Source organism: Euleptes europaea, chromosome 5 (assembly GCF_029931775.1).
Source record: "Euleptes europaea isolate rEulEur1 chromosome 5, rEulEur1.hap1, whole genome shotgun sequence".
Taxonomy (NCBI): domain Eukaryota; kingdom Metazoa; phylum Chordata; class Lepidosauria; order Squamata; family Sphaerodactylidae; genus Euleptes; species Euleptes europaea.
Window position 1 is genome coordinate 63131079 of NC_079316.1, and position 27634 is coordinate 63158712.

Genomic DNA, 27634 nt, shown 5'->3' on the forward strand with positions numbered 1-27634 from the left:
CTGGTAGGAGGGCAATCATCTGAAATATACAGATGCACAGCTTTCAGGAAGTTAAGCGCCAATGTGTTCCTGACTAACTAGTAAACACACTAGTTAGGAATATTGTTGCCCTGGCACAACCAAGAGTTTTGCTGGCAGTACCAAATGTTATGTACTTAATGATATGGTACAAAAGGTATTTAGAAATGGAACCATTGGGGACATGTGCATGAAAGGACCATCCTGGGATGGCTCCTTCAGTGGAGATAAAGCTTTTGAGTATGATATTCTTAGAAGTTAGAGTGTTTATATGTGGTACATCAGTAGTATGTTGAGGTCAAACCAACTCACACATTACAGATGCTCTCAGAAGAATAGTTTGTGCCCAGAAACACTCCTCATAGAACCAAATTGGATAGAGTTCAGTGCTAACCACTATGTGCAGAGGCAGATATGACATGATAGTGAACACATTCAGAGCGAAAATAAACTTCTTGTGTCTATGTGAGCAGTCAGTTATATGCTGCACAGCTGTTGTGAACACTCTCTCGATCTGGTCACATTTTAAGGTTATGAATGGGATATTTTTATTTTAGTGAACCTCTCATTCAGAACATAATTTTCTTTGGATAAATTGTGAAATGCAGTAATTTCCCTGTGTTTTTTAATCGTTGTTATATGTGGAATGTCATCTTGCTCTATTGTATACTTTAATATATCAGATATTTTCAAAGCAAAAATTCATATGCTAAAACAACTATATTGATTATCTTCATAAATCCCAGACAGCATTAGAACTACCAAATTTAAATAAGGGTAAATAGATTGGGGGTAGGGGAGCTTATTGAAATTTTAGAATTTCTTTACTGTTTACCACTTGGTGTCACTGTTCTTCACAAAATATGTCTTTATAACCTATAGTATAACTATATACTATAGTATAACTATATACTAAAAGGTATATAGTTAATTTTAACTTATATGAAATGTAAAGATATGAGTCCAATGTAATATCAGAAGACAGGATCTCATCAGAATACAAAATATGTCAATTTGCCTTTAGGAAAATTAATGCTAACATCGATTAACTGTTAAATGCTGAGTATGTATAAGCCAGGAGCTTGTGGACTGCAGAAATCTGAAACATAGTACAAACATGAAAAGTTAAATGATGCAGGAATTACATAGTAGGAGCATACTTACAGCAACAGACAGTAAGTACTGTACACAATCGTATAGTCCACAGTCCCAAATCTATAACTCTAATACCTACTTCTGCCTTCAAAAGCCTCAACATGATGGCATGATCTGCTGTATCAAAGGCTGCAGATAAATCCAGTAAGAGTAACAGAGGCACGGCCTTTATCTACATTCAGATGGAAGTCATCAACTAGAGCCATCTCCATCCTATAGCCTGGCTTAAAGCCAGGCTGAAAACAGCCCAAGTAGATGAGTTGTCCAAGAAGATTTGAAGGTGGTCTACTAGGGCTCTCTGAATCACTTTGACTATAAAGGGCAGATCAGAAACTGGGATATAACTGGCCACAACATTTTTCTGTGGGGATGGTTTTTCAAGCAGCAGACCAATAACTGCCTCTTTGAGTAGCCGAAGGAAGGTGCCCTTAGTGACTGATTTATAATAGATGCTAAGAGTTTGATGAAGTGGTCCTTACATGATTTTAGCAGCTAGGATGGAAAAGGATCCAGGGCACAGGTAGTAGCCTTTACAGACCTTAGGATCTTGTGAAACTGAGTTGAAATGGTCCATAAATAAACCAGGCACAGTATTAGGTATTTCTTTAGAGTGCCCTATGTGTGACACCCTCTTCACTCACTTAAGAGACCCTATCACCCTTCACAACCATTATCACATAAGTTCAGGCTTTTAGGTAGGTCACACAGTCACAATTCACTGCCTGTTTCATCTCCCTTTAGTAGGTAGAGAGCCCTGACCCCTTTCCAAGCATTGTGTCCCCTGTCTTTTCTTTCCTAGAGACATCAACAGCCCAGTTCCCCCTTGTTATCCATCCCTCACTCAGCTACTGCACAGAGCTGTTGGAATCAGGGAACTCAATACTTCTTTTCCTTATTCACTGCCACCAGGTGGTTGATTAAATTCCTTTGTAACAACCATCAGGGTTAGTGTGTGTGTGTGTGGTATTTTCCCTGAAACATTAGACATCCAGTCAATAGGGTTTAAAACGAAGACAAAGTTATTTTTTTATTTACAACTTCAACGTGATGACTCAAACACAACAATACATTGTTCTTAATATTTGAATTTATGATCTAAGATTGTTACAGCAGTCTCGGATAACATAGTATCACTTCTCGGAAGTCAGCTCTAACTCAGGCTACTTCCTTTACAGACTCAGAATCTTCCTTTTTCTGTCTTCGTGTTCTCCCCCTTCTCTCCATCTGCCTAACACTCTTCAACTATCAGCCCCTCCCAACATTCCATCCACTTCCATTGGCTGTTTCTGGGACAGGTGGAACCGGCCCTGCCCATCACACTATGGGCGAAAATGCGTGGTCGCTTTATCCTCCTTTAATCCCTGTTTTAGCCAGGATTGAACACACATTAGGTGAAACACATGCGTTCGATCCTGGCTGAATCCTGGCTGAAACAGGGATTAAAGGAGGATAAAGTGACCATGCGTTTTCACCCTATGTTACAACCAGCATCCAGATCACTCTCCCTTTCCAGTAATGGCGGACCTTCTTCCACTTGTGTGCATAGGCTGGACCCCAGCTTTGTTCTCTTGCCCTTCAGTTTGCACCTCCATACATGTTAAAACATAGGGAAACACCCAGTAGGGGCAGCATGTCACTCAGCATCCTTTCCCAGAAACTCCAAAACAGTCCCTCTTGGTCCCAGTTGACTCCTAGCAAGGTCTACTCTGGTGCAGGGGTTGAGATAAGATGGTAGAGGTTTGTCACCTATAGGATTGCCAACCCCCAGGTGAGGCCTGGATATCTCCCAGAATTATATTTGATCGCCAGAATAGAGATATCAGATCCTCTGGAAAAAGTGGCTGTTCGGAGGGTAGACTCTATGGCATTATAGCCCTCCTCTCCCCAAACATTGTCCTCCCCAGACTCTACCCCCCCCCAAATCTCCAGGAATTTCCCAACCCAGAATTGGCAGCCCTGTCCAGCTACCAGACATACTTTGTACTTCTTCAAATAAATGCTCAGAAGAGGGATAGGTATGTTATCAGTCTATTAGGAGCATTTACTTTTATGTCAAAGGCTGACCCATTCAATAATAAGTGGTTCAGACATATGTTTGTAAATATATTTGAAATCTTAGTATAATCACAGTTTATGTTATAAAATCCACTCAAATCTGCATTGAAGGAATTTCCTGGGCCCTGCTGCTCTGGTAGGGGGGATTGACATGCAATTTTCTAAGCAGTTTTCAGCCCTTGCATGCAAGCCTTCAAGCTGAAGTGAGCTGTTTTTCAATCTACGGTGCTTCTCAAAGGGAGTGATAAAACTGACAAACTTGACTTAAGAGAAGCACCTTCACTACACAGGGGAAGTTGTCAAAGCATTTGAGATCCCTTGTCAGTTTCACCTCTACCATGAAAGGACTTTGCAATGAACGGACTTTTGGAAACAGTGCAGGGTAGGAGAGAAACTTGCTACTGTTTACAATCTTTGTAAACCAACAAGATATTCATTCAAACACAGCTCATTTTTTCGGAGTAGTTTTTTGCAGGAGTTGGTATATCCACTCACCAATAATTTCCCCCCTGATTGAAATTGCATCTGAGAGAACTAAATACAAGGAGGGTCTGGGTTACTTGTCTGCACCAACAGAGCTACAATACCCACACGTGAATTCAAATCTGGCAGATCACTATGGTGTCCCTAATTAGTTCATTGAGTTTTTACAAGTTTTGGTCTTTGTTAAACATGCATGAACTAAATAATCTTCCATTTCTATGAAATCTTTTTCTGTGGCTGGAACGGCTTTTGAAACCTTAGTATATGCTACTTGGTGTTTGAAGGGCAGCCCCTAATAGTACTGTTGCAAGTATATACCGTATTTTTCGCTCCATAAGACACACTCTTTTCCTTCTCAATAGTGAGGGGAAATGTCTGTGCGTCTTATGGAGTGAATGCCAGCTGGGCGCGTGCGCGTCGGGATGGCGCGAGCCGGCGTTTCCCGACCCGACGGCCAGCTGGGAGGCGGGCGGGGCGCACAGAGCCGGCTGCGCGCGTGCTCGTCCGGATGGCGCGAGCCGTCATTCCCCGCCCTGACGGGCAGCTGGGAGGCGGGCAGGGCCGCACAGAGCCGGCTGGGTGCGTGCACTGGCTCGCGCCGTGCCAACGCGCACGCGCCCAGCTGGCTCTGTGCGGCCCCGCCTGCCTCCCAGCGGCCGTCGGGGGGGGGGAACGCTGGCTCGCACTGTCCGGACACGCACGCCCCCAGCCGGCTCTGTGTGTCCCGCCCGCCTCCCAGCTGGCCGTCGGGGCGGGGAACGCCGGCTCGCTCCGTCCCGACGTGCACACGCCCAGCCGGCATTCACTCCATAAGACGCACAGACATTTCCCCTCACTTTTGAGAAGGAAAAAAGTGCGTCTTATGGAGCGACGCACACGCGCCCAGCCGGCATTCACTCCATAAGACAAGTTTTTAGAGGAGGAAAACAAGATTTTTTCCTCCTCTAAAAACTAGGTGCGTCTTATGGTCAGGTGCGTCCTACGGAGCGAAAAATACGGTAGATTAAATGTTGAGATTTTCCTTATAAAATTAATATTGGGAGAAAGTTCATATGCTGCCAGAAATTTGGTTAGTCTTTAAGGTGCTACTGGACTCTTGCTCTTTTCTACTGCTATTGGGAGAACTGTTATTAATGTCTTTGTAACTTCGATGTTAAGCTACTGCAACGTGTTCTACGAGAAGCCCTTGATGACTGTTTTGGAAATTTTAGCCTGATTCAGAATGATCTACTTCTGAACAGAGGTGAATTATCAGGAGCTAATTACACTGGTGCCCTGACCTGGATGGCCCAGACTACCCTATCTCATCAGATCTCAGAAGCTAAGCATGGTCGGTCCCGGCTAGTACTTGGATGGGAGACCACCAAGAAATACCAGGGTCCTTAAGCAGATGAAGGCAATGGCAAACCACCTCTGAACATCTCTTGCCTTGAAAACCGTACTGGGTTGCCATAAGTTAGCTGTGACTTGACAGCACTATTAAACTGGTGCTCTAGCATTTGTGCTTTTGGCAGTGTCTCTTTGCTACCTTGTGGGCAAAATTAGAATACTATTGACTTGTGACATTCTAAACTTGGCTCAGTATACCTAGGAAGCTGTATCATGGAGTTGCATCATGATCTCTAAAGTCAATAGAGAGCATTCTTCTCAGTTTGCTATCATTTTGCCAAGTCTAGATAAGAAGGACATAGACAGATGATCGTGGTAGTTTATCTGTATGAGGGAAAGACCTTGTCTATAGAGCCTTTTCAATTTGCAAGATCTGAGCAAGGCTGTCAAAGATAGGACATTTTGGAGGACTTTTATTCATAGGGTCGCCATGAGTCGGAAGCGACTTGACGGCACTTAACACATACACACACACATAGAGCCTTTGATGCACAAAGCTTGAGTGCGTTTTAGAATTTTGTGTAGATTTTGGTTTATAGAAGCTCATGCCGAACTAACCAGTACAATTGTAGATCACGGTGAGTAGCCGTATTAGTCTGTCTGTAGCAGTAGAAAAGAGCAAGAGTCCAGTAGCACCTTAAAGACCAAAAAAATTTGGCAGGGAATGAGCTTTCAAGAGTCACAGCTCACTTCTTCAGATACAGCTAGAATGTGAGTCCCATCTATCCCTAAGTAGAGAATAGCATGTAAATGACAATAGCAAATAAATGACATTAGCAGGTGTGATATGCAGAGGGGTAGTAGGCGTGAAGAAATCAGCATTGGTAATGAGACAGGAATCCTAGGTCCCTATTCAATCCAGGAGAATGTATTGCCTTGAGCTTCATTATTAGTTGTAATTCAGCAGTCTCTTTTTCTAATCTCTGACAAGTCCATATTTTACAAATCCTTCCCTTACAAAGGGATTCAAAAGGTGGGGTCACAATGAGATGCTAGGGAAAGGGGATGGCAAGGATACTGCCACCAGTTTTAATCTATGTTCACATTACTGAAATCATCCTGATGTGTGTGTACTCTATAGTTTAGCACTTTAATAGCTGTGCACAGTTGTATGATTCTGTTTCTCAGGTCTTATTATCTTTGAAAAGCATACCTCTGGAGCATTGCAGAACAGCTGCAAGGATAGCGTTCTGCCTGGCCTGTCAGTACCAAACCTCCGAGCAGACTGATACCGGATTTTTATTGGCTATTTTGAAAAGGGGTCTTTTATGTGGAAAAGAAATAATTACCTAAGTTAACGTTTTGATAGCTGTAAATGTTTTTGCTTTCCTTTCCATCTTTATGCCAAGAGAAGGTTCTGAGTATAGCAGTGGTAATGCTATGGACCACAGTCTGTACACATATTGAAAAATGGCTTTAATTTATGATCTTGAGTATAAAGTCACACAATAGGGTTGCCGGATTCCCCCTGGCCACCGGTGGGTAGGGTGGCCAACTCCAGGTTGGGAAACTCCTGGGGATTTAGGGGTGGAGCCTGGGGAGGACAGGGATCTCAGTGGGGCACAATGAAATAGCGTCTACCCTCCAGAGCATCCATTTTCCCCAGGGGAACTGATCTCTGTATTCTGGAAATGAGCTGTAATTCTGTAACTTCCAGCTATAGTTTCTACAAATGTTGTTTAGCTTTCCTTTTAGGACCAATACTGAAATGTCAGAGGGGGTGAAGAATTTGACAGTCAAAGTGTTCATATATTTTTGAAATAAAAGGCAAATATGCAAACACATATTCTCTTTATACACAAATTTTGAATTTTATCAAAACAACAGCAACAACAAAAATGTTTAAGCTTCATATGTTAGTGTTCATAAAAATATGATGATTTGGGTAATTATAAAGCTTTGTTGAACATTATATAGCTTTCTGCAGTGGCAGACTTTTAGGTGTATTTTCCCATTTCCTTTAGCGATAAAGATTTCTCAGGGAAAATGAATGACGTATTTTCCCATTCAACGTTCTTTTATAGAAATTGCTCTATTTAGTTGCTTTTTTCAGCATCTTTAAAGTTATATCTAAATTGTACATTGCTTTCTGATGTAACCTTCAAGTGACATTTACAGTTTCGTCTAGCAAATTATATAATGATATTCAGGTGTGATTTCTTTTTAAACAGGTCCTGATTGTTCTTTGAATGTTCCTTCCATGGAGTCATTTTGGATACTACCCAATGTGAAGCCTTTTAGCCCATCTGTAGGTCGGGCTTCCCATAAGGCAGTTCTACATGGAAAGTTTATGTGGGTGATTGGTGGATATGCATTTAATTACAGTACATTCCAAATGGTATTAAAGTAAGCAATATTATTTTTCCTTTGTATTACTGTTTTTGTATGTTTTTATTATCTGATAAGTAGCATGCCTCTGCTGCCATCCTACTTCTCCCCAGTGAAAGCTTTAAAGAACCTTTCTTAATAGGTCTTTTTCCTGGCACAACTTAGTTCACTACTTGATACTTAATTTTATGAAGGTATTTTCTGCAGTGTAGTGTAAACCAACAGTGCGATCTTATTCAGAGTTACTTTAGTCTAAGCCCATTTAAGTCAGTAGGGTTAGAGCAGAGTAAGTCTGCATAGAACTGCACTATAAATTTGTTAGATGCCAGTTTTTTTAGCACTTCAATATTTTGAAGTCACCTTGGAGAGATTAGTCTATAAACAATACAGTATGGCCTCTTTGCGGTTGACCCACAATCCAGAGTTCATCAACAACAACTCAGCAAATTACACCTTGGGAAGGGAATACTTGGTGGTTGTGTTAAAGGCATTTCACATTTGTTACTAGTAATCAAAGGAGGCATGTAAATTGTACAGTAATTCTTGTATCACTTTAATGATGAAGCAAAGGCTTTTTGGGACGACAGTAAAATATAAGTAAAATGAAATGTTGGAATTGGTTCAAATATCAGTTTCAAGGTAAAAATAGAAGGGTAATGTGCAGTATGATAGAACAAGTAAGCACTGATGTTGGGACTAGAAATATTTCTAATGAAGTAGGAACTTTTAAGTTAGCAAGTGAGAAATGGAAAAGAACAAAAGTGAGAACTGACATTATGGGTACACTTTTGGAAATACGTGCCATTTAATATTTATATATTCATATTTACAATTTGTACTGAAAGATCATGAAACAAGGATGAGGTTTATGTATATGGGCCATGATGCAAGGGGTAGCCCGCCATCTTCTGAGTGCATGATATGATTAAGAATCCCCTTCCCCCTGCATCTCCTCACATGTACAAAGATCCCACTCTTGAAAATTGTGGGCGGGTGGGGGGATGTCCTCTGAAGCATAATCAGACACTATAAGAGGCTGGAGCTGAGAAAGAAAAGTTGCTTAGTACCCATACACATGTTCAGAGCTTTTTGGATCCAAGTCATGGAGAAGAAGAAATATTTTATACAAAAAATATCATGGATTAAAATTGTTATGGTTACATTTCAGTGGAAAATGGGAATTCAACAGCAAAGAATATTTTAATGTTTTCAGATTTGTGAATGTCTTGGAAAAGTCCACAACTTGATCAAGGTCATGTCTAAGTTAGGAGTCAATGATCACAAAAGAACTAATGATAATCTAAACATTAAATAGGCATTTATTGAACTCAGAATTGGGGTATCAGTTCAAGCTCTATTAAAGGCTGAGCAGTAGATTAGATTTTCAACCAGAAATCAGGCATACTACAAAACTGAGCAAAAATAGCATATAGATTTATGGAACAGGGCCAAGCAAGTGTGATCTTCATAATAGTTAGCCAATGAGAGATAATAACTTGATTGATTATCTTTATGAAGTATTGTTTTAGTTGCTCTGGGGCAAATGATGGGTCAGTGTAATCTAGTCAAAAGAAAAGAGACTGGTACAATGTTCCTTCAAAACTGGCATTAAACTATACAGTCCTTTCTGAGTTTAAAATAAATAGTTGGTGATTTGCAAATTTCTGGTGGAATACATTGTATTGAATTTAGCCATTGAGGTGAGGGCTAAAACAAAATAATCTTACTGGTCCTTAATGACTGGTATGTATGTGTGTGTGTGTGTGTGTGTGTTCCTGATGGTGTGGAATCCAGCCTTCTCTTGGCCTAGAGGAAGGGACAGCTAAGCAGTTGGGAGCCAGTTCTTCATTTGAAATTGGGAGTGATACCTGCATATGGGTGTGTGTGCATGCACACACACATATAGAGTTCGCTGAAGATGAAGCATGGGGGGGAGTGCTTTCTGGGAACCTGATACATGGTTGATACATTTGCTGTCCTTGGACTATTTGCAAATAAGGATGCATAGCATTATAAACTTTGTGGTGTTCACACTGGCAATTACAAATGAACTAGGAATTAAGGTGAAGACATTGTTTACTGGAAGGAGAATTGCCCTGAAAATATTCTTCTGTTCATCTTATTCTCCATGTATACCAAAATTGTTAAGTTCTATTTACCTCAGTCTGTTCACTTTGTGTTCTTGAGCTGTGGTTCATTATTGCACCTATAATATTCTTTGAGCTCACTTGTGATGAAACTTTGAGCTCACTTGTGATCAAATGTCTCACAAGATTTAAAATTTCTCTTTGTAGTTACAGTACATTCCTATTTATTCAGGTGGTAAAATACTTCGGATTGGCTCCAGAGATCTGATGTACTGAGCATCACAGATATTTCCCATGTTCCCTTCCCCACAGCAGTTCTTTCTGTCCTCAGGAAAGTTTATTCCTTGGGTTGTAGAACCAGGAAGAGGAAGACAGGATCGGTTTAACCCTTCCCCCTCCTTACTGCAATCGCCTCACCTGGTAGTGTAGTGCCAGAGCAGCTCCAAGGTTTCCTGAATGACACATATGCCCCTGACCAACTTCAATCTGGGTTCAGGCCAGAGTTGGTGTCAGGGCAGCTTTAATTGCACTGGGGGATGATCTTCATTTAAAGTTGGACAAAAGATAGCCTTCCCTGCTGATACTGTTGGACCTCTCAGTGGCCTTTGATACGATTGACCACTCCATTCTTATCCATTGGCTTGAATATGGAGTTGGTGTTACGGGTGTAGCCCTTTGGTGGTTTCACTGTTTTTTGTATTACTGGACACCGAGAGTCTCCAGTGGAGGTGCAGAATCAACTGGGTGGAATTTATCTTGTGGGAAACCAAAAGGTTCTATTCTGTTACCCATGCTCTTAAAGAAATTAATAAATAAATGAGGCCATTGAATGAAATTGTCCTGAGCTTTGGGATTGGGTATCACCAATATGCAGATGACACCCAGCTCTGTATTTCATTATCCAAGCCTCCATATGCATCCGACTCAATTCTGAACTGGTGCTTTGAGGCTGTGATCAGGTGGATAAGGCAAAACAAACTGAAGCTAAAACCAGACAAGACACAGGTAATGCTGGCCCTTCTGCGAGAAAGGGAACATGGGAAAGATCTGCACACCCTGCAACTATGAACCATGAGCTCCAACCCTCTTTGTAGATGTGAAAGCCCTGTCTACTTTCAATGAATTAGAATACTTTATTACACTTATTATATTTATGTCCTTTTTTTTTACAAGTCTAAGGATTTGCCTCTCTAGTGAAACATCTGTGGTTATTGTCAGCTCACTTTGGCATTAAGAACAATTCATGATACATTATATTCATTTGAAATATATGCTCAAAGGTTTAGGGGAACACTTGCCAACTAACAGAGGGCCTTAAATAGGAGTTTAAGTGATTTAAAAGAATAAACTTGTGCAGATTTGGAACTTTTTGTAAGAAAGGGCCTGGCAAAATCAATAAATAGATTTCATTATAGAAATGAACGCAAAATTTACATAATGTGCAGCACCTTCATCATTATCATTCCTTTATTGGCATAAAAACATAATACACAAGGGGTACAAAAGGAATGGAGATATTAAAAAGTGCCCTTTATGGCATAGTTAAAAGACAGTTACATCAAATAGCGCTGTTTGTTGATATTGCCATCTAATTAACAGTTTGGCGGGCTTGTAAAACAAACTTTAAAAACTGCCACCGTCTCCAATATATGGGGCAAACGATTGTTCAATAAATAGGAAACGTTAAAAGAATCTGAGATTTTCTGTCTATTAACCAACAGGGGGCTAAAAAGCTCGTTGCGAGATTCTGTGTAGAAACTACAATAAAATAAGACATGAGCAACCATTTCAATTCAATTATTGCCACTAGGGCTGTTGAAAAAAAATTTGGTATGGTTCGGCTTCGGCAAAATTCGGCCCTTTTAAATTCGGGCCGTGTCGAAATCCGAACTCCCCCGCTTCAGATACCCGAAATTCGGGCGAGATCCGGAGTTCTGGGGAAAATTCGCCCGCCCGCGCGCCTTCTGGGGGCTTCCCTGAAGGCGCACGTGGGGGGGAGCCGAACCCTGAATTTGCCGAATTTATTTCAGAACACCCCGAAGTCGGGGAATTCGGCTCCCCTCGTTTCCCTCTGTTTTTGAATTTGGTTCGTCCTGAACTGGAAACCGCCGAATCGGGGGAAATTCGGTGGTTTTTTGGTTCGGAACGAACCGAATCGACAGCCCTAGTTGCCACAAGGGCAAAGCCTGTCAGACAGAGGAATTTTCTGAAATCTGCCTTCTAGTAGTGCAGATGGCAAAACATTAAATCTGGCCAGAGAAATGGCTCTTCGTTGAGAAGGATCAGACAGGTGAGATAAGTATGGGGAGGGCTGATAAACATCAAAAGGTACCCCTAAATTTGATGGGGAACATGTTTTATTAGCAGCACTGTTTAGGTCTTGAAGTCCTATATCTAAGAGTCTGCATTTTATCCTTTGAAAAGCTTCTGCCTCAGTAAGCATAAGCAAGGAGTCGAGGTTAAAGCCAATAGATATAATTTTGCTCTCAATATGTTGAAGCCACGTAGATGCATGTGACTCCATGAGCATAGTGCAGCACCTTGTGGTTTCTTATGATTTCTTTTTTTTCTTACTAACATCTTTTTTTTAACCTTTCAGTTATAACTTGGAAAGCAGCATATGGAATGTAGTACCTGTATTGAAAGGACCTCTTCAGAGATATGGACATACTATTGCATTATATCAGGTTTGGATCATTTAGGATAGCATCAAAAATCTGTGCCAAGTATTTACTGTACTGAGATGATGACATGGCTACACTGTCAAAACTGAACCATGAAGTTTTATGGATAATTATGCTTCTAATTTGGTTTACATTGCAATTGCTGTTCCCACAGTAACTCAGTTTTCAATCTATACTTCAGAATTTTGAGATGAAAAAATCTTTTGTTCCAATATGTAGTAATATTGTGCCAAAAAGTTACCGTGCAACTATAGTTGTTTGATATATCAAAGGTACTTTAATCTGATTTCTGAAAATAGATTTTTCTCCCTCTGTTTCTTTCTTGTAGTGTCTAAAGAATTGTCAACATCCTATCCTGCAAGGTTCTCTATCCATGCATGGAAACATGTTTCTATGCATGAATCACCATTATGGATTTCCAGTTACTCGTACAGAATCATGTTCAGTACCTAGTGATATGTATACGATGCTTCAGTATCCTATGTATAGTTCAGAACACATGGGTCAGTATTATACACTCTGACAGTGCCGATCACCTGTTTGGCTTGAGATGAAAACTGAATGTAGAGATTGCTTCCCCCTGAACAGGTGATCAGTGATGTCAGAGTTAATAGAGATGATAACCTTAATGCTCCCATTGAAATAAATGAGATTTGAAATGTTCATCTTTGGTCACACTGCTCATATCATTGGTAGCTTTGAAAATATTGTACCTAATTCAGTTATGTAACATCTTTTTCTTTCTCATTGTAATCTCTCAGATCAGTCAAAATAGTTTGATGATTTGTGCATCAAATTTGTTCTTTCTAAGTATGGCATTCTATGGCTGTGCAGGCAGAGGGGCATGGGGAGGGCACTCCCTTGGTGCTGGGCAGCATTCCAATGAACCCTAGCATGGAGGGATGATGGTGGGGCTCAGTACCTCTTGGCACCATTCTGTGCAGAAAATAAGTAAGGAGCCAAAATATATTATTGCCATTTTTGCTTAATAACAACAACAACAATAATAACAATAAATTCGATTTTTAAATGCCCCAAAGTACAAGATATACATATTTTATATATTATAAGAGCTTCCTATTTGGCTTAAGTTGTAGATAATAAGCAGAGCTGGGGATTCTATGTACAATGTAGCTGAGCACTATATCATATTCTATCTTTACTGAAATACTGAATTTTTCCTAAAATTTTGTGGTAGATCAGGCCCCTAAATCAAATTACTAAAAAACAAACATGGATTATGAAATATTTGGTCAGTATTTGATTTTGAATATATTTATAGCTATACAATTTTTAATTTGCATTTTCTTTGGCTTTCCGATCTAACTATAGATTGTAGTGAAAGATGAGAAGCTTGGCATAGATTTCAAGGTGAAGCTGTTTAAATGACTAGAGAATATAATATTTTATGCATATCAATTTCATTTCAGAAAACATCTTTGGTCAATGTTGTGCTGTTACCCCAGAATAATAAATGATGAGAGCTATTTTTCTAAGTGCCTAAACCCTAGTTCTAATTATGTTTTACTTTGAATTTCCCATTGATATTCAGTGGGACTTACAAGTAGGTAGGTTTACAATTTGCAATCCCATAGATGTTTATTTGGGAACAAGCCCAGTTGAGTTCATCGGGCTTTCTTCCATATGAACAGAACTGAATAATTGATTTTATAAAAATATTAAAGAAGCTGAGGAGTACCTCTAATATATTTGCTTTGAACTTCACTTGGTTTGTGAAAACAAAGTGTACTGCACCTTGTTCTTGTGTTTAAGATGTCTGAACCAAAGTTTTTAACTTGAAGATAATTTACTTTGTTTCCTTAAAGGGGAAGAGCATGCTTAAATATAAGAAATTTTGTTTAGCAGTGCAGTGTATTTTAAAGGGTATCTTTGTTCATTGGGCTGAGAGCTAAACTTGGTCTTACATTCAAAATCAAACAGGCATTCCAAAGAATAGGAAGAATAATCACAAGACCCTTAGGAGGATAAATGAGATAATTATTTATAAACTTTTTTCAACTTGTTCCAGCCTGCAGATCTTTAATTGCATTACTTTGGCTGAGGTTATAACAATATGCAAGAATAACTGATGTTCTTAAGTGACACATTGTTTGAACATTTATTTCAATGAGACTTGCTTGAGATTCAGGGTATTTACTTTCAGTCATCTACTATTCATCAACACATGGTCTACTGAACACAGTGGAACGAAGAGAAAATTATCTAATTGATAATTTTGTCTCCATGTATTAATTTGGTGTCTCTGTGGAATTTCTGCACAATGATTCTGAGCATTACTGACATTCTGCAAAAGTCTTGCTGTTATTTCTAAACCTTAGCTATTGTTGAAGGAACACAAGTCATAGAGAAGTGGGATTATTTCTTAGGAGGCTGTTAGCACAATATCATTTTCACAAATTTAAATTAGTTATATAACAATAGGCAAAAGGAAGCAAACAGCATATTAAAACAATAGCTATGTCTGTTATAAAAGATTTCAATTTGTTCTTGAATTACTGGTAAATATGCTCTGTTAGAGGTTGAGCGTGGGCAAGGGTAGAAGTATGCTTAAAATAATAGGAATGACAGGTTTAATACATTGTTGTATCTTTACAATAATGTTTTAATAAATTGTTAATGTAGGAATTATAGCGGACATTGGCTAATATGTGGTTTTGCCATCTATACTAAGATACACAAAGTGATTTGAGGTCAGTGGCAAGACCTGTGGTCAATTGAAAGTTGTTGCATTGTGGAAAGTTCATTCTGTGAAGATGCCGGTCAAAAGTGTTCAAGACAGCACACTTTTGTGAGGAAACCTGAAATTGGATTGTGACTGAGTAACAATCCTATAGGGGGGACTATATAACGAAGCAGAGAGACTAAGGATGCTTCAAACACTTTGGTTCACTTCTGTTCGCCAGAGGTGATCAGTCTGCTAGTTAGTCAATGGGAATGTGCAGGAACAGGCTACTTACTGCCATCAAAAGCAGACTCCCAGATAATGAACAGCCTGCTTGGAGTTGGCTTCTGATATCCTGCTGGAGAAATTTCACCCTGTACCCAGCAAAGATTTTTTTGGGTACAGAGCCTGCTCCCAGCTGATCAGCTGGAAGTTGGGTTCTTCTAATCTCGTATCCTGCAAACTTTGCAGATATTAAAAGCATGGCTTCTGTCTCAGGCTAGTTTAGAGAATAAAGAGGAGAAAGAGCTCTTTCTTTCCTGTTTGAGATGCAGGGACTAAAACATTGCATCTGTCTCCACCTGTCTTGTAGGGAAGGGAGCAGCTCCCGTTTGCAACTTCACTGTGCAGCTATTTTGTTGAGGGGGCAGGGTGGATAAGAACCCAATTCCCAGTTGATTCCTTGATCAGCTGGGAGTCAGCTTCTGACCAAAAGGCAGCCACAAACTTGTTCATCAGCTGTTTGAATTGCTCAGTGCAATTTGAATATATCTTTTATCAGCTCATAGTCTGATCATGAGTCCAACAAGGTAAATTTGTCTGCCAAACAGATTTGCTGAGAAATTTGCAGCATCCCTACGAGACACTGAGGATTGGAAAATTCATTAGGAAACAATCAGAGGTGGTGAGAAGGCTGGAAGAGCTGAATATCTGATGAGGGAGTGGAGAGAAAAGAAGAGACAGATTCTAAGTGAAAACACTGTCACTGGGCTTGGCTTTGCCTCTTTCATCATGGTAGTGGCAGATTTCACTTTGAGACGAGCCAGTACCACAGATGAGGTGAGATGAAGGAAAATTTAATTCTCTTCTCCCTCTGTCTATCAGGGCTATGGCTCACAGTTATGCCACAATGGTAGCATTAGGGCTATATTGGGTAAAGTAATGTTTGGCATTACTAGGGTTGCCAGGTCCCACCGGCAACTGGTGGGGTGAGGAGGGACATACTGGTGGCAGGGGAGGGCCATCCAGTGATGTGGTGACATTGCTAGCAATATCAGTTCCCTTACTCAGTGGTGTCACTTCCAGCGTACACCAGAAGTGACTTCAGCATTACTCTGGGGACACTCTGGTATTTGACAAAACTCAGTAGTTTTACTATAGAGTTTTGCTCAAGTACCAGAGCATCCCCAGCATCACCAGTGATGCACTGACACCACTCTCAGGTGCACAGAGAGTGATGTCAGTGACTTAGGATACTGCTAGCATCCCTCCATTTTTCACACCATTTTTCTCCATCCAGCTGATTGGCAGCAGGGGACAATAGCTGGGGGTGGGGGCTGGCAGTCCTAGACATTACATATGTTTTCAAATAGAGCCATCTGTTAAAGTAAGCAATTAATATTTCAGGAACTATTGATGATGAGATTTTTATACAGTAAACTGGCAATAATACATTTTAAGGAAAGGTGAAATTGTGGCTGTCTCTGTAATATGTGGTGGTGTTGATTCTTCTCTTAGCTCACCTTGTAATTGATTCATTCATTCTGAGTTTTCACAGATAACCAGTGGAAGCTTAAGGCATTTTATTTCCTGATGCTGCCCCCACCCAGGGTGACTGAGACACTTATGCTCCTAATTTCTTCTTCCCTAAGCCTGTCTAAAACCAGTGCAACAAGCCATGTATACTCTATTGAGCTTTCCTGAACACTTAAAAGATTTATTCTGTTTGTGAAAGTTCGGCCATCATTTGGGTTGCCCTGGAAACTGTGCCAGGGCAACCCAAACGATGCCTGAACTTTTCCAAGTGGAAGGAATCTCCTGAGAGCTTGGGGTGGCATGTTGTGTATCTGTGGGTTGCTGTGCAGTTTTAGGAAGGCTTGGGGAAGGGAGAGAGATGAGGAATATGAGCACCTCCAGCTAGTGGGTAGGAGATAGGAGCAAGGGTGGGAACAGCATGTGGAAGTGTGGTTGCCACTCTCCAAAATCTGTTACCTGAGACAACCACCTCTCCTTGTCTCATGAATGAGCCAGTCCTATTGATGACTTTTGGAAAACTCTAAGTCAGGGGTGTCAAACATAAGGCCTGTGGGCCAAATCCGCCCCCTTGAGATCTCTTATTCAGCCCGTGAGCCAGCTGAGGCAGCCACACACACCTCACTCTCAATCTGGGCTGGCGAGGCATGGCCTGGCCCGACCAAGTGACATTGATGTCAGATCCTGCCCTCGTAACAATTGAGTTCGACACCCCTGCTCTAAGTGTCCATCGAGCTTTTTTCTGAGACAGTAGAGAAAGATGAGAACTCATCCCCAACCCTTCCCTTTTCCAAACTCATCTTTACAATATAGATGCTAATAGTTTATTCTGAGCCTGCTCCGTTTGCTGCTGGGTTGAACTGGGTGACAATTTTCCAGGCCTTCCAGCAACAATGAATTTTTGTCAGTCATTTGGTCCTCTCATCCTCTTCTGTGATGCAGATAAAATTTGTGGCTCATCTACACTACCACAAGAGCAAGAAAAAGGAAATATTTGGCAGGAGTGGCCACTGTTGTTGTTTTTGTTACTCTAAAAATTTAGATACTTGAGTGTATTCTAATCATACTTACATGAGACTCCTGAAATCAATGGTCCAAAGTGCTTAACCCATGTTTCAGGGTTCTTTTTCCATATAAATCTTGGTAGTCACAGAAAATAATCAGACCCATCTTCTCGCTGTATAACTTCGTAGAATATGGAAACACTATCAGACTTATAGAATGTTTTGTTTCAACCACATCTGACAAGAATGAAATGAAGATATATGAACAGAACAAATTGATTCTTCCAAGCAGAGTACGATGGCATGCCTTTGTTTCAGGCATAGCCATTAACTTTCTATGCACACAGGCTTGTCAGGATATTGAACAGGCTTTATCTTGCCAGTCAGTTAACATAACTCTTGCTAACCTCTCCTTACTATCAAAGGTGTAAGGCATAAGAACAGGATGTCCTTAATGACCCTTTTCTATTTTTACTCAAACATCCAGTAATGCACTACGAAATCAACTGACTCTGTCCTAACAGATGAATTCATTTGTTTCATAGGCTTTGTTTCTACAGGCATCCTTATCTGATCAGGTAAAATAGGAGAAAACATTCTGGTTTTCCATTTCTAGGGATGACCGTTATTAGCCTTTCCTAAATTTAGAGTTTCTTTTTGTAACCCAAGAAAATTGCTCCCCTCCAAAAAACTTCCCGTAGGTAAACATCTCTTATGTTTATGCTAAAAACAACTAATTTTGTGTTTAATAGCCTCAGTGAGTTTTCATGTTGTATTGGTGTGCACCATAGAAATGATTTACATCTTGTCTTAACAAGGAAAGATGCAACCTAGCTTTCCTTACCACTATTCCAGCAAGCAATACAGAGAATGGTGCAAAATATACTTCTGCATTCACCTTTTTCTCACCTTACAAGCTGGCTAGAAACTATTCATAACCACTGACCTTAATGAAGACCTAGTTCTTCTGAAGTTGGAACACCTCTCATGCTGTACAGAAGCTCTTCTCTGAGTGGAAAAATAGGCAGCCTCCTGTCTGCTTGTGACAAGCTGATTGGATGATACTGATGTCAGTTGATTGATTCATGTTTTTATCTCTGCCGTCAGGTTACTTTTTTGTTTATCTTTTGGTTTCACCTTTTATAATATATCTTTCTCTAACTGTCTGCTGTACTATATGTGTACGGTTGTCCAGTAATTTCTCTGCCCATTTCATGCACCTGATGAATGATTATTCATACTGTTAGACCAAGGTGCCATAACATTATTTGTTGTCTTTTATAGCTATTCTTTTGCAATATCATAGCTTCCCCTTATTTCACTGTTGAGGCCTTTCTGAAACAGTACGTACAAGAAAAAAATAGCATCTGTATAAGATGCTTCTCATGGAGCAAATTCTTTTATTTGTGTTGTTTTTATCTGTCTTGAGCCAAATAAGTCATTATTTAAAAACAACAATAAAAGCCTGTTTCACCCACTAAGCCAGAAGCATGTTTACTGCCAAGAATGCAGACCGCATTTATGTTAATCAGTTCCTTAATAATATGGGATAATTTTAATTATGTCAACAAAACCATGCTGAAGAGGAGTATTGTTGCAGAGTTAAAAACAGCCCAATGTTACAAACATCACCACCTGTGTAGCGCATGAGCAGGGTATCCGATGCTGCTAAAAAAAGAACTACTCCAGGACAACAGTTTCTGTGGGCTTTATTTATGAAAGCAAAATGGCAGATTGAAAAGAAGTCTAAAACAATATGGAGTCTCCATTTTTTTTAAAAAAAAAAACCCTGTTATTCTTGGCTCCTAATATAACCGAGTTGTTCTTTATTTCTTATTTCCCACAGTTCTTAGTGCCAAACTTTCTCCCCACACTTTAAAAGACATTTGTGAGTTAGCATTGAGAGCTGTATCAAGCAGAAGTTATTTCTGCTCTCAGGTTCCCCATGCTGTTCATGGGGAAATACTTTAACTGAAGGGTAACCTTAGTGTCTCAAGCATTTTGATTTATATGTGTTTAGGTAGAATTTATTAGGATGCTTGACCTCATAAAAGAGGGAAAAGCTTAAATAGGAAATAAAACCCTAGGAGTATGGATATCATGAACTGCCAAAGAAATTCTGTGGTGACTCTGTGGGGGCCCTTGAACTGCATGGAAAGATGGGATGTTTGGGGCCATAAACAGAGTTTCTCCTTGGTTTCCTCTTCCATGTTCCGTGAGGCCCCCAATGTTACCCAAGTTAGATTGTCTTCATTTTTGGTTGGGGAATTAGCTGAGAAGACTATATTTTGCAAGAGGCAGAGGTAACCAGGACCTTTTACCCTTTGTATACAGAGGTCAAATCCCAGTGGAAAACTCTTAATAAAGAGATTTGTCTTAACAATTGTTTTTTATTGTATAAAATAACTTTTTAAACACACACACAACAAGACACATACACAACCTGATGCATACAAGAACTAGGAAAATAAAGGTATGAGGGGGTAGACACAAGGATTAGAGGTCCCCAGGGGGAAATTATATTTACCTGATTCAGGGAGTGAGGTCCAGAGAGGCAGCTGCAAGAAGGGAAAGAAAAGAGGAACTGCATGCAAGTGCAGGGGTCATGTTCTGGATCCAAGGGGAAAACCCCAGCAGTTTGCTATGGCGAATGGGGATATATTTATATCCAGGGAAGGAGTTGGAGGGTTGGCCTCACTGCACCTGGCAATGTCTGGAAATGGTTTGTCATTGCCAGTGGACAAAGGTTTGGCTGCTCTAGATTGGATTAGGAGTTGGAAGGAGCATAGCCAGGCGATGAGGGAGATCAGAAACAATACCTAGGTGCTTGTGGCTAAGTACCTCAGAGCAGAGCTATAGAACTGGAAATGAAGGTGAGCCTTGAGAATCTGCCTGGCAAGGTGAGTCAGGGGGCTTGGCTAGCTGTGTTAAGTGTTAAGTGCCGTCAAGTCGCTTCCGACTCATGGCGACCCTAAGAATGAAAGTCCTCCAAAATGTCCTATCTTTGACAGCCTTGCTCAGATCTTGCAAATTGAAGGCTGTGGCTTCCTTTATTGAGTCAATCCATCTCTTGTTGGGTCTTCCTCTTTTCCTGCTGCCCTCTACTTTTCCTAACATGACGGTCTTTTCCAGTGACTCTTGTCGTCTCATGACGTGACCAAAATACGACAGCCTCAGTTTAGTCATTTTAGCTTCTAGGGTCAGTTCAGGCTTGATTTGATCTATAACCCACTGATTTGTTTTTTTGGCAGTCCACGGAATCCGTAACACTCTCCTCCAACACCAAATTTCAAAGGAATCTATTTTCTTCCTATCAGCTTTCTTCACTGTCCAGCTTTCACACCCATACATAATAATAGGGAATATGATGGCATGAATTAATCTAGTCTTGGTGGCCAGAGTCACATCCTTACACTTCAAAATATTTTCTAGCTCCTTCATGGCTGCCCTTCCCAGTCTCAATCTCCTTCTAATTTCTTGGCTGCAGTCTCCCTTTTGGTTGATGGTGGAGCCAAGGAATAGAAAGTCTTGAACAATTTCAATTTCCTCATTGTCAACCTTAAAGTTGTGTAATTCTCCTGTAGTCATTACTTTTGTTTTCTTGATGTTCAGCTGTAGTCCTGCTTTGGCACTTTCTCTTTTAACTTTCAGCAATAGTTGTTTCAAATCTTCACTATTTTCTGCCAATAATGTAGTGTCATCAGCATATCTCAAATTATTAATGTTCCTCCCTCCAATTTTCACTCCACCTTCATCTAAATCTAATCCAGCTTTCCTAATTATATGTTCTGCATATAGATTGAAGAGATAGGGAGATAAAATACATCCTTGTCTGACACCTTTGCCAATTGGAAACCATTCCGTTTCTCCATATTCTGTTCTAACTGAGGCCTCTTGTCCAGAGTACAGGTTGCGCATCAAAACGATCAGATGTTGTGGCACACCCATTTCCTTTAAAACCAGCCATAGCTTTTCATGATCCACACAGTCAAAAGCTTTGCTGTAATCTATGAAACACAAGCTGATTTTCTTCTGAAATTCTCTCGTACGCTCCAGTAACCAGCGTATATTTGCAATATGATCTCTAGTGCCTCTTCCTTTTCTGAAACCAGCTTGAACATCAGGCATTTCTCGTTCCATATATGGTAGCAGCCTTTGCTGTAAGATTTTGAGCATCACTTTACTTGCATGAGAAATTAATGCAATGGTCCGATAGTTGTTGCAATCTTTGATGTCTCCTTTCTTGGGAATTGGAATGTAAATGGATTGTTTCCAGTCTGTGGGCCATTGTTTTGTTTTCCATATCTGTTGGCATATTCTTGTCAAGATTTTGATGGACTCCGTTTCTGTGGCTTGGAATAGCTCTATTGATATCCCATCTGCACCTGGTGATTTGTTTCTCCCGATTGCTCTCAATGCAGCTTTCACTTCACTTTCTAAAACTGTAGGTTCTTCTTCAAAAGATTCTTCTTGGAAAGAATCTTTTATCCTTTCATCTCTTCTGTATAGTTCTTCAGTGTATTGTTCCCACCTTTTCTTTATTTTGTCCTGTTCAGTTAATGTATTTCCATGCTGATCTTTCAGCATGCCTAACCGTGCTTTAAATTTCCCTTTGATTTCTTGGATCTTGTGGAACAGATCTCTTGTTCTTCCTTTTTTGTTGTTCTCTTCTATTTTTTTACACTGGCTATTATAATAGGTCTCTTTGTCTCTACGTGTTAGTCGCTGGAACGTTGCACTTAGACTTTTGATTCTATTTCTGTCACCTTCTACTTTTGCTTCTCGTCTATCTCTGGCAATTTTAAGAGTTTCCTCAGACATCCATCGAGGTTTTTCTTTTCTTTTGGCTACAGGAATAGTCTTTGCACATTCTTCCTTGATAATATCTCTAGCTTCCACCCATAGTTCCTCAGGTTTACATTCACATGGTCTTTAAACTCTTCCGGAATATTGCTTAGATTGTATTTTGGTGCTATGAATGTTTTGGTGTTTTTCTTAAGCTTTATCTTTATTTTTGATATTAGCAATTCATGATCTGTACCGCAGTTGGCTCCTGGTCTTGTTTTGGCCGAGAGAATAGAGCTTCTCCATTTTCTGCTTCCAATTATATAATCTATTTGATTTCTATACTGGCCGTCTGGTGATGTCCATGTATACAATCGTCTATTTGGTTGCCTGAAACATGTGTTTGCAATGAACAGATAGTTGTCTTCACAGAATTCTACGAGGCGTTCTCCTGCTTCATTCCATGCTCCTAGCCCAAATCTGCCAACATTTGATTCTGCTTTGTTTCCTACTTTTGCGTTCCAATCACCTATGATTATCAGCATATCTTGTTTAGGTGTGTGATCAATTTCTTCCTGAACACTGGTATAAAAACTTTCAATTTCTTCCTCATCAGCATCTGTAGTTGGGGCATAAACTTGAAGGATGCTTATGTCGATAGGCTTTCCCTGAAGTCTGATTGATATTATTCGGTCAGACTTTGCATTATAGCTCCTGACTGCCTTTGCTACATCTTGCCTCACTATTAAAGCAACTCCGTTTCTTCTCTTTTTGTCATTCCCTGAATAAAACACTTTGTAATTTTCTGATTGAAAATGTCCTAATCCAGTCCACTTTAATTCACTTATTCCCAGGACTGAAATGTCCATACGTTCCATTTCTTGTTTAACAATTTCAAGCTTACCCTGATTCATGCTTCTCACATTCCATGTTCCTATTTTATGCGTCGAACAGCTTCGGACTTTCCTTTTGCATCTATTCATGTCAACCACTGAACGTCCTTTCGGCTTTAGTCCAATCGCATCATTAAGAACAGCGCTACTCGTACTTGTCCTCTGCTCTACCCCAGTAGCAGATTGAGTGCCATCCGACCTGGGGGTCCCATCTTCCAGCACTATATCTTTTTTCATTTTGGTTTGTCTCATCATAGGGTTTTCAAGGTAAAGGTTGGTCAGAAGTGGTTTACCAGTGCCTTCTTCTGCGCAGTACTAACCAGAGTTAGCCGTAGTGGCACTGCCGTTGTCTACGAAAGATCTTCCGCCAGTGTCACCTTCCACTACTGCTGCTGCCCAGTAGCTAACCTTCAGGGATTCCTCTACCCCCATCCCCATTGGAACTGCCTGTTCTCTTCTGCGGATGTGGCCATTGATCCCTTAAGGGGGTGGATGCATCTTCGTCTGGTGTCTCAGCTGTGACCATTCCGTCTTGAGTGACTCTGCTAGGAGTTTATTCTCTTGATAGAGTCTAAACCCCTTACGGTATTGCTCTCAGCTTCCCTGACACTCACAAACCCCCTCACCACGTTAAGGTGTGCATCCAGAAGGGGGTTGGCTAGCTACTTGATGAGATTATGCGTGTCCATCCTGATTCTCTGAACGGAGTTCTGTTCCTGAGGAGATTTAGCAAGTTGTGTCTTGTCTGCTGCAGGAAGATTAAAGAAATGCTGAAGAAGTGTGTCTTTTGTCCCCTTGTCTGCAAGGAACACCAGATGTTCTCCCAAGGGGAAATGTGGTAAACAAGCCTGGACTTGCCCAGTTGGTTTCTGTAGCATGGCACAAACAAGATGGATGCCAAGTGACCCCTTGGCCAGACAGCAGTGTTTCATCCTTGCACACTAGCTCCAGTTCTGAACACCTTGCTGGGTGTACCAGGGTGGCCTAGGGCTATTAGAATACCACAACATCAGTTCCTTGGTTTACTAGGAAGCTGAGTGACATGAAGCAGATTGGAAGATAATTAGAGGGATGTTGATGGAAGACTCAGGATGAATCAGATAAAGCATGTCATAAAGCCCATTTGCAAGCCTATGAGGTGGTGGTTTTAAGGCAAGAAATGAAGGGCCACTGGTTGAGAATACATGCAGCTGTTGAGGAAAGGCCTGAGAGGTTCCATGTCCTGTATCATGTTTTGAGGGCCACTTTGAGTATCTATTGGTTGCAGTGTGGGAGAATAGGTAAGCGTTAAGGTCAGGAGACCTTAAAACAGGAGACAAATTATTAGAAATCAATGGATCTGATGATGAGTAGCAAAAGGCAAACTCCGCTCTGCGGTTTGTGTATGTTTAGGATCTGATTTAGATGTTGAAATGTTATATAAAATAGGCACAATCATTGTAGTGTTGCTTCCATTCGGTATAGGACGGCAATATCTAGCTTCAGGTATTTGCTGCTTTTTGTGTAATATTTACTCACTTTTGTGTGTCTCTTTACAACAGGATGACATTTACATGTATGGAGGCAAAATTGAAACAAATACTGGGAATGTCACTGATGAATTATGGATTTTCAACATACCCAGTCAGACCTGGACTACCAGAATTCCAGCAGTACTTGTTCACGGCCAGCAATATGCAGTTGAAGGTCATTCTGCGCACATTGTGGAGCTGGATAGCAAGGACGTTGTCATGATTGTGATTTTTGGTTACTCTGTAATATATGGCTACACAAGCAGTGTTCAAGAGTACTATATTAGTAAGTTTACTTTCTTATTTATAAATCCAGTACCTTCTGCTTTTGTGTTTAGAAAGAAAGGTGGGCTATAAATGTTTTTAACAAATGTAAATAAGCATGATGCATACGAGAGATGGGGAGATACCTAAATAATCAAATGAATGAAACTCCTTTTATTAGTCTAATAATGTTTTTGCCCCCATTCCCTTGGCTTTGAACCAAATACAGGCAAGTTCACAGATTATTAGGAAGATTTAAAATATGAAGGCTGAATGAGTTTTCTTTTCTCTCTTTTGCCTTTCTGTGTCCGAGGTAAGAGCAGCATAGCACTCCCATGGAGATCAGCATGACCTTTCCCTTTATGGGAAAATCTCGCTATAACCAGAGCTGACTCCTTGAACTTTCTTTGGGGGTCAGGGAGGCAAGATGCTCTCAATTGGCCCATGGCCCGCGTCTCTCCTTCCAACTCTCCCTGCATGAAGCAGGCAGCAGTGACTCTTGTCATCAAACAGCCAAGGGGGCATGCAGTAAGGCAGCTGCTACAAGTTTGGTCCCTTGATTATTTTCTTTGGGTAGCCGATTCCTTTTTTTAAAGGGAGGCTTGCTGCTGTTGCTAGTGGTCTCCAGAAATAAAGGGGTATGTAAGCAAATGGTGGTGGCAGCCTCTAACAGCTAATCACCCATCTGGGTGAACAAAAAAAAGTAGTACCAATATCTATTCATGTTAGCCATTGTTGCTACTTGCTTCATCTTCATTGGGGTGGCATCAATGCAAGTTCCTGGTGAGCAATAACATATAAGCAGCTTTTCTGTGTTCTCTGGAGCAGAAGGAAACAATGAAGGAGCTACACAACACTGTGTCGCAGGTTCCCACCCTGTGTCGCAGGTTACAGCCCAAACCATCTGCGGCTATCAGTAACCTGACAAAAGAGACAGAGGAGCAAGCAGAAATGCTGCATGATGGCTGGTCACAGGCTGCTGTGGGCCTTCCTGGGACCCAGAGGCCCTCGTGCGTGACTGATGATGCCAGTGATGGAGATGTGAGGTATTGATTGTGAAAACAAACAACCAAAACCCTCAAGGATTGGGCTAAAATAAAATAATGTAAATTGGCACATGAACACATGAAGCTGCCTTATACTAAATCAGACCCTTGGTTCATCAAAGTCAGACCGGCAGTGGCTCTCCAGGGTCTCAGGTAGAGGTCTTTCACATCACCTATTTGCCTAGTCCCTTTAACAGGAGATGCCAGAGATTGAACCTGGGACCTTCTGCATGCCAAGCAGATGCTCTACCACTGAGCCACAGCCCCTCCCCAGTGAGATAGTTTCAGGTATTGCTAATTTGGAATATGAACTAAGGAAAGATTTTGCATAGTGATTTGCTTACTACTAGGAAACCTAAAAGTGGAAGTGAAATGATTTGCACTTGTTAGTTTTTTGCATCACCTTGCTAATAAGGAGGAAACTTACACACTGCCTTGGCTCCTGCCTGTCAACACTGACTTCCATGAGTGCTTCACCAACTGTAGAGGTATTTCAATCTACAAAAACTACTAATGCACCCAGATCTTTTCTATATCATATGTTCAGCACATGCAGTGCATTCCTAAGGAGAGTTAATCCAGTCTAAGCCCATTCATTTCAATGGGCTTAGACTGGAGTAACTCTCATTAGGAATGCACTGTTAATGGCATAAAGTTAATTTGCCAAAGCATAAAAATCTCACTTTAAAAAGGGATTTGGGCTACTACCAGTTGGCAGCTGACTTAAAGGGTCAAGTGCTGCTATAGAGGCTTCTAAATTCATTGAAAGGAACAGGTGAGGTAACCTTAAGGGACGGTTCGATTCTTGATATTTTTCGTCTGAAAGTAATTTTAGCATTTATCATGCTTGATTTCAGGGTATTGCTGGATATGTTTTGGATTATTATTTGTACTACTACAGAAATTTCTAATTGCCTTGAAATGTTGAATTCTGCAGTTTCACTAGAATCCAGCAGGATGCTCTCCGGTATCACCTTGTTTATTTAAGAGTACAAACAAAAATATTACTCAGCAACAGAATGCTTTGTTGTATCCAAAGCCATTTTCTCATTCTATAAACATTTGAACATCCCTTAGTTGGAACATGAAAAAATATAGCTGTTAATTAATGGAACATGAAAAAATATAGCTGTTCATTAATGCTAGATAAAAAAAGGATGTGAAGAATTTTATTTTTGTGTTGTTCTGAGGTATTCATCTCATTTTTAAAAAATCATATGTAGGAATCTTTTAACGATTTTAAATCAGTGCCTGCAGACTTTGTCAGTTAGTTGTGATTCCTCTTTGAAGCAAGTTTGTGTTAAGACAGCAATCAGATTTTTATGGGTCGCTAGACTGAGTCCTCTTAGATTCTTGCTGTTGCAGTTCTGTTTATGAGATGATTCATCATAACATGTTTATTTAACTGGGTTGGTTGCCTGTGCCTAGACCTGTCACTTGCCTCCACTACCCTTTGTATGACCTGTTGCTAAATAATAGACAGGTTCTATATGTTAT

The 27634-nt window shown here is 40.5% G+C and overlaps 1 protein-coding gene across 1 annotated transcript in view; it reads left to right on the plus strand.

Annotated features, from left to right (window-relative positions):
- ATRNL1 (attractin like 1) overlaps positions 1-27634 on the plus strand; it is a 645181-nt gene that overhangs the window by 84390 nt on the left and 533157 nt on the right. Inside the window, exons 6-8 of the mRNA XM_056850671.1 lie at positions 7272-7446; positions 12115-12202; positions 24858-25113. Of these exons, the coding sequence (XP_056706649.1) occupies positions 7272-7446; positions 12115-12202; positions 24858-25113 (519 nt within the window). The remainder of the gene's footprint in view (positions 1-7271; positions 7447-12114; positions 12203-24857; positions 25114-27634) is intronic.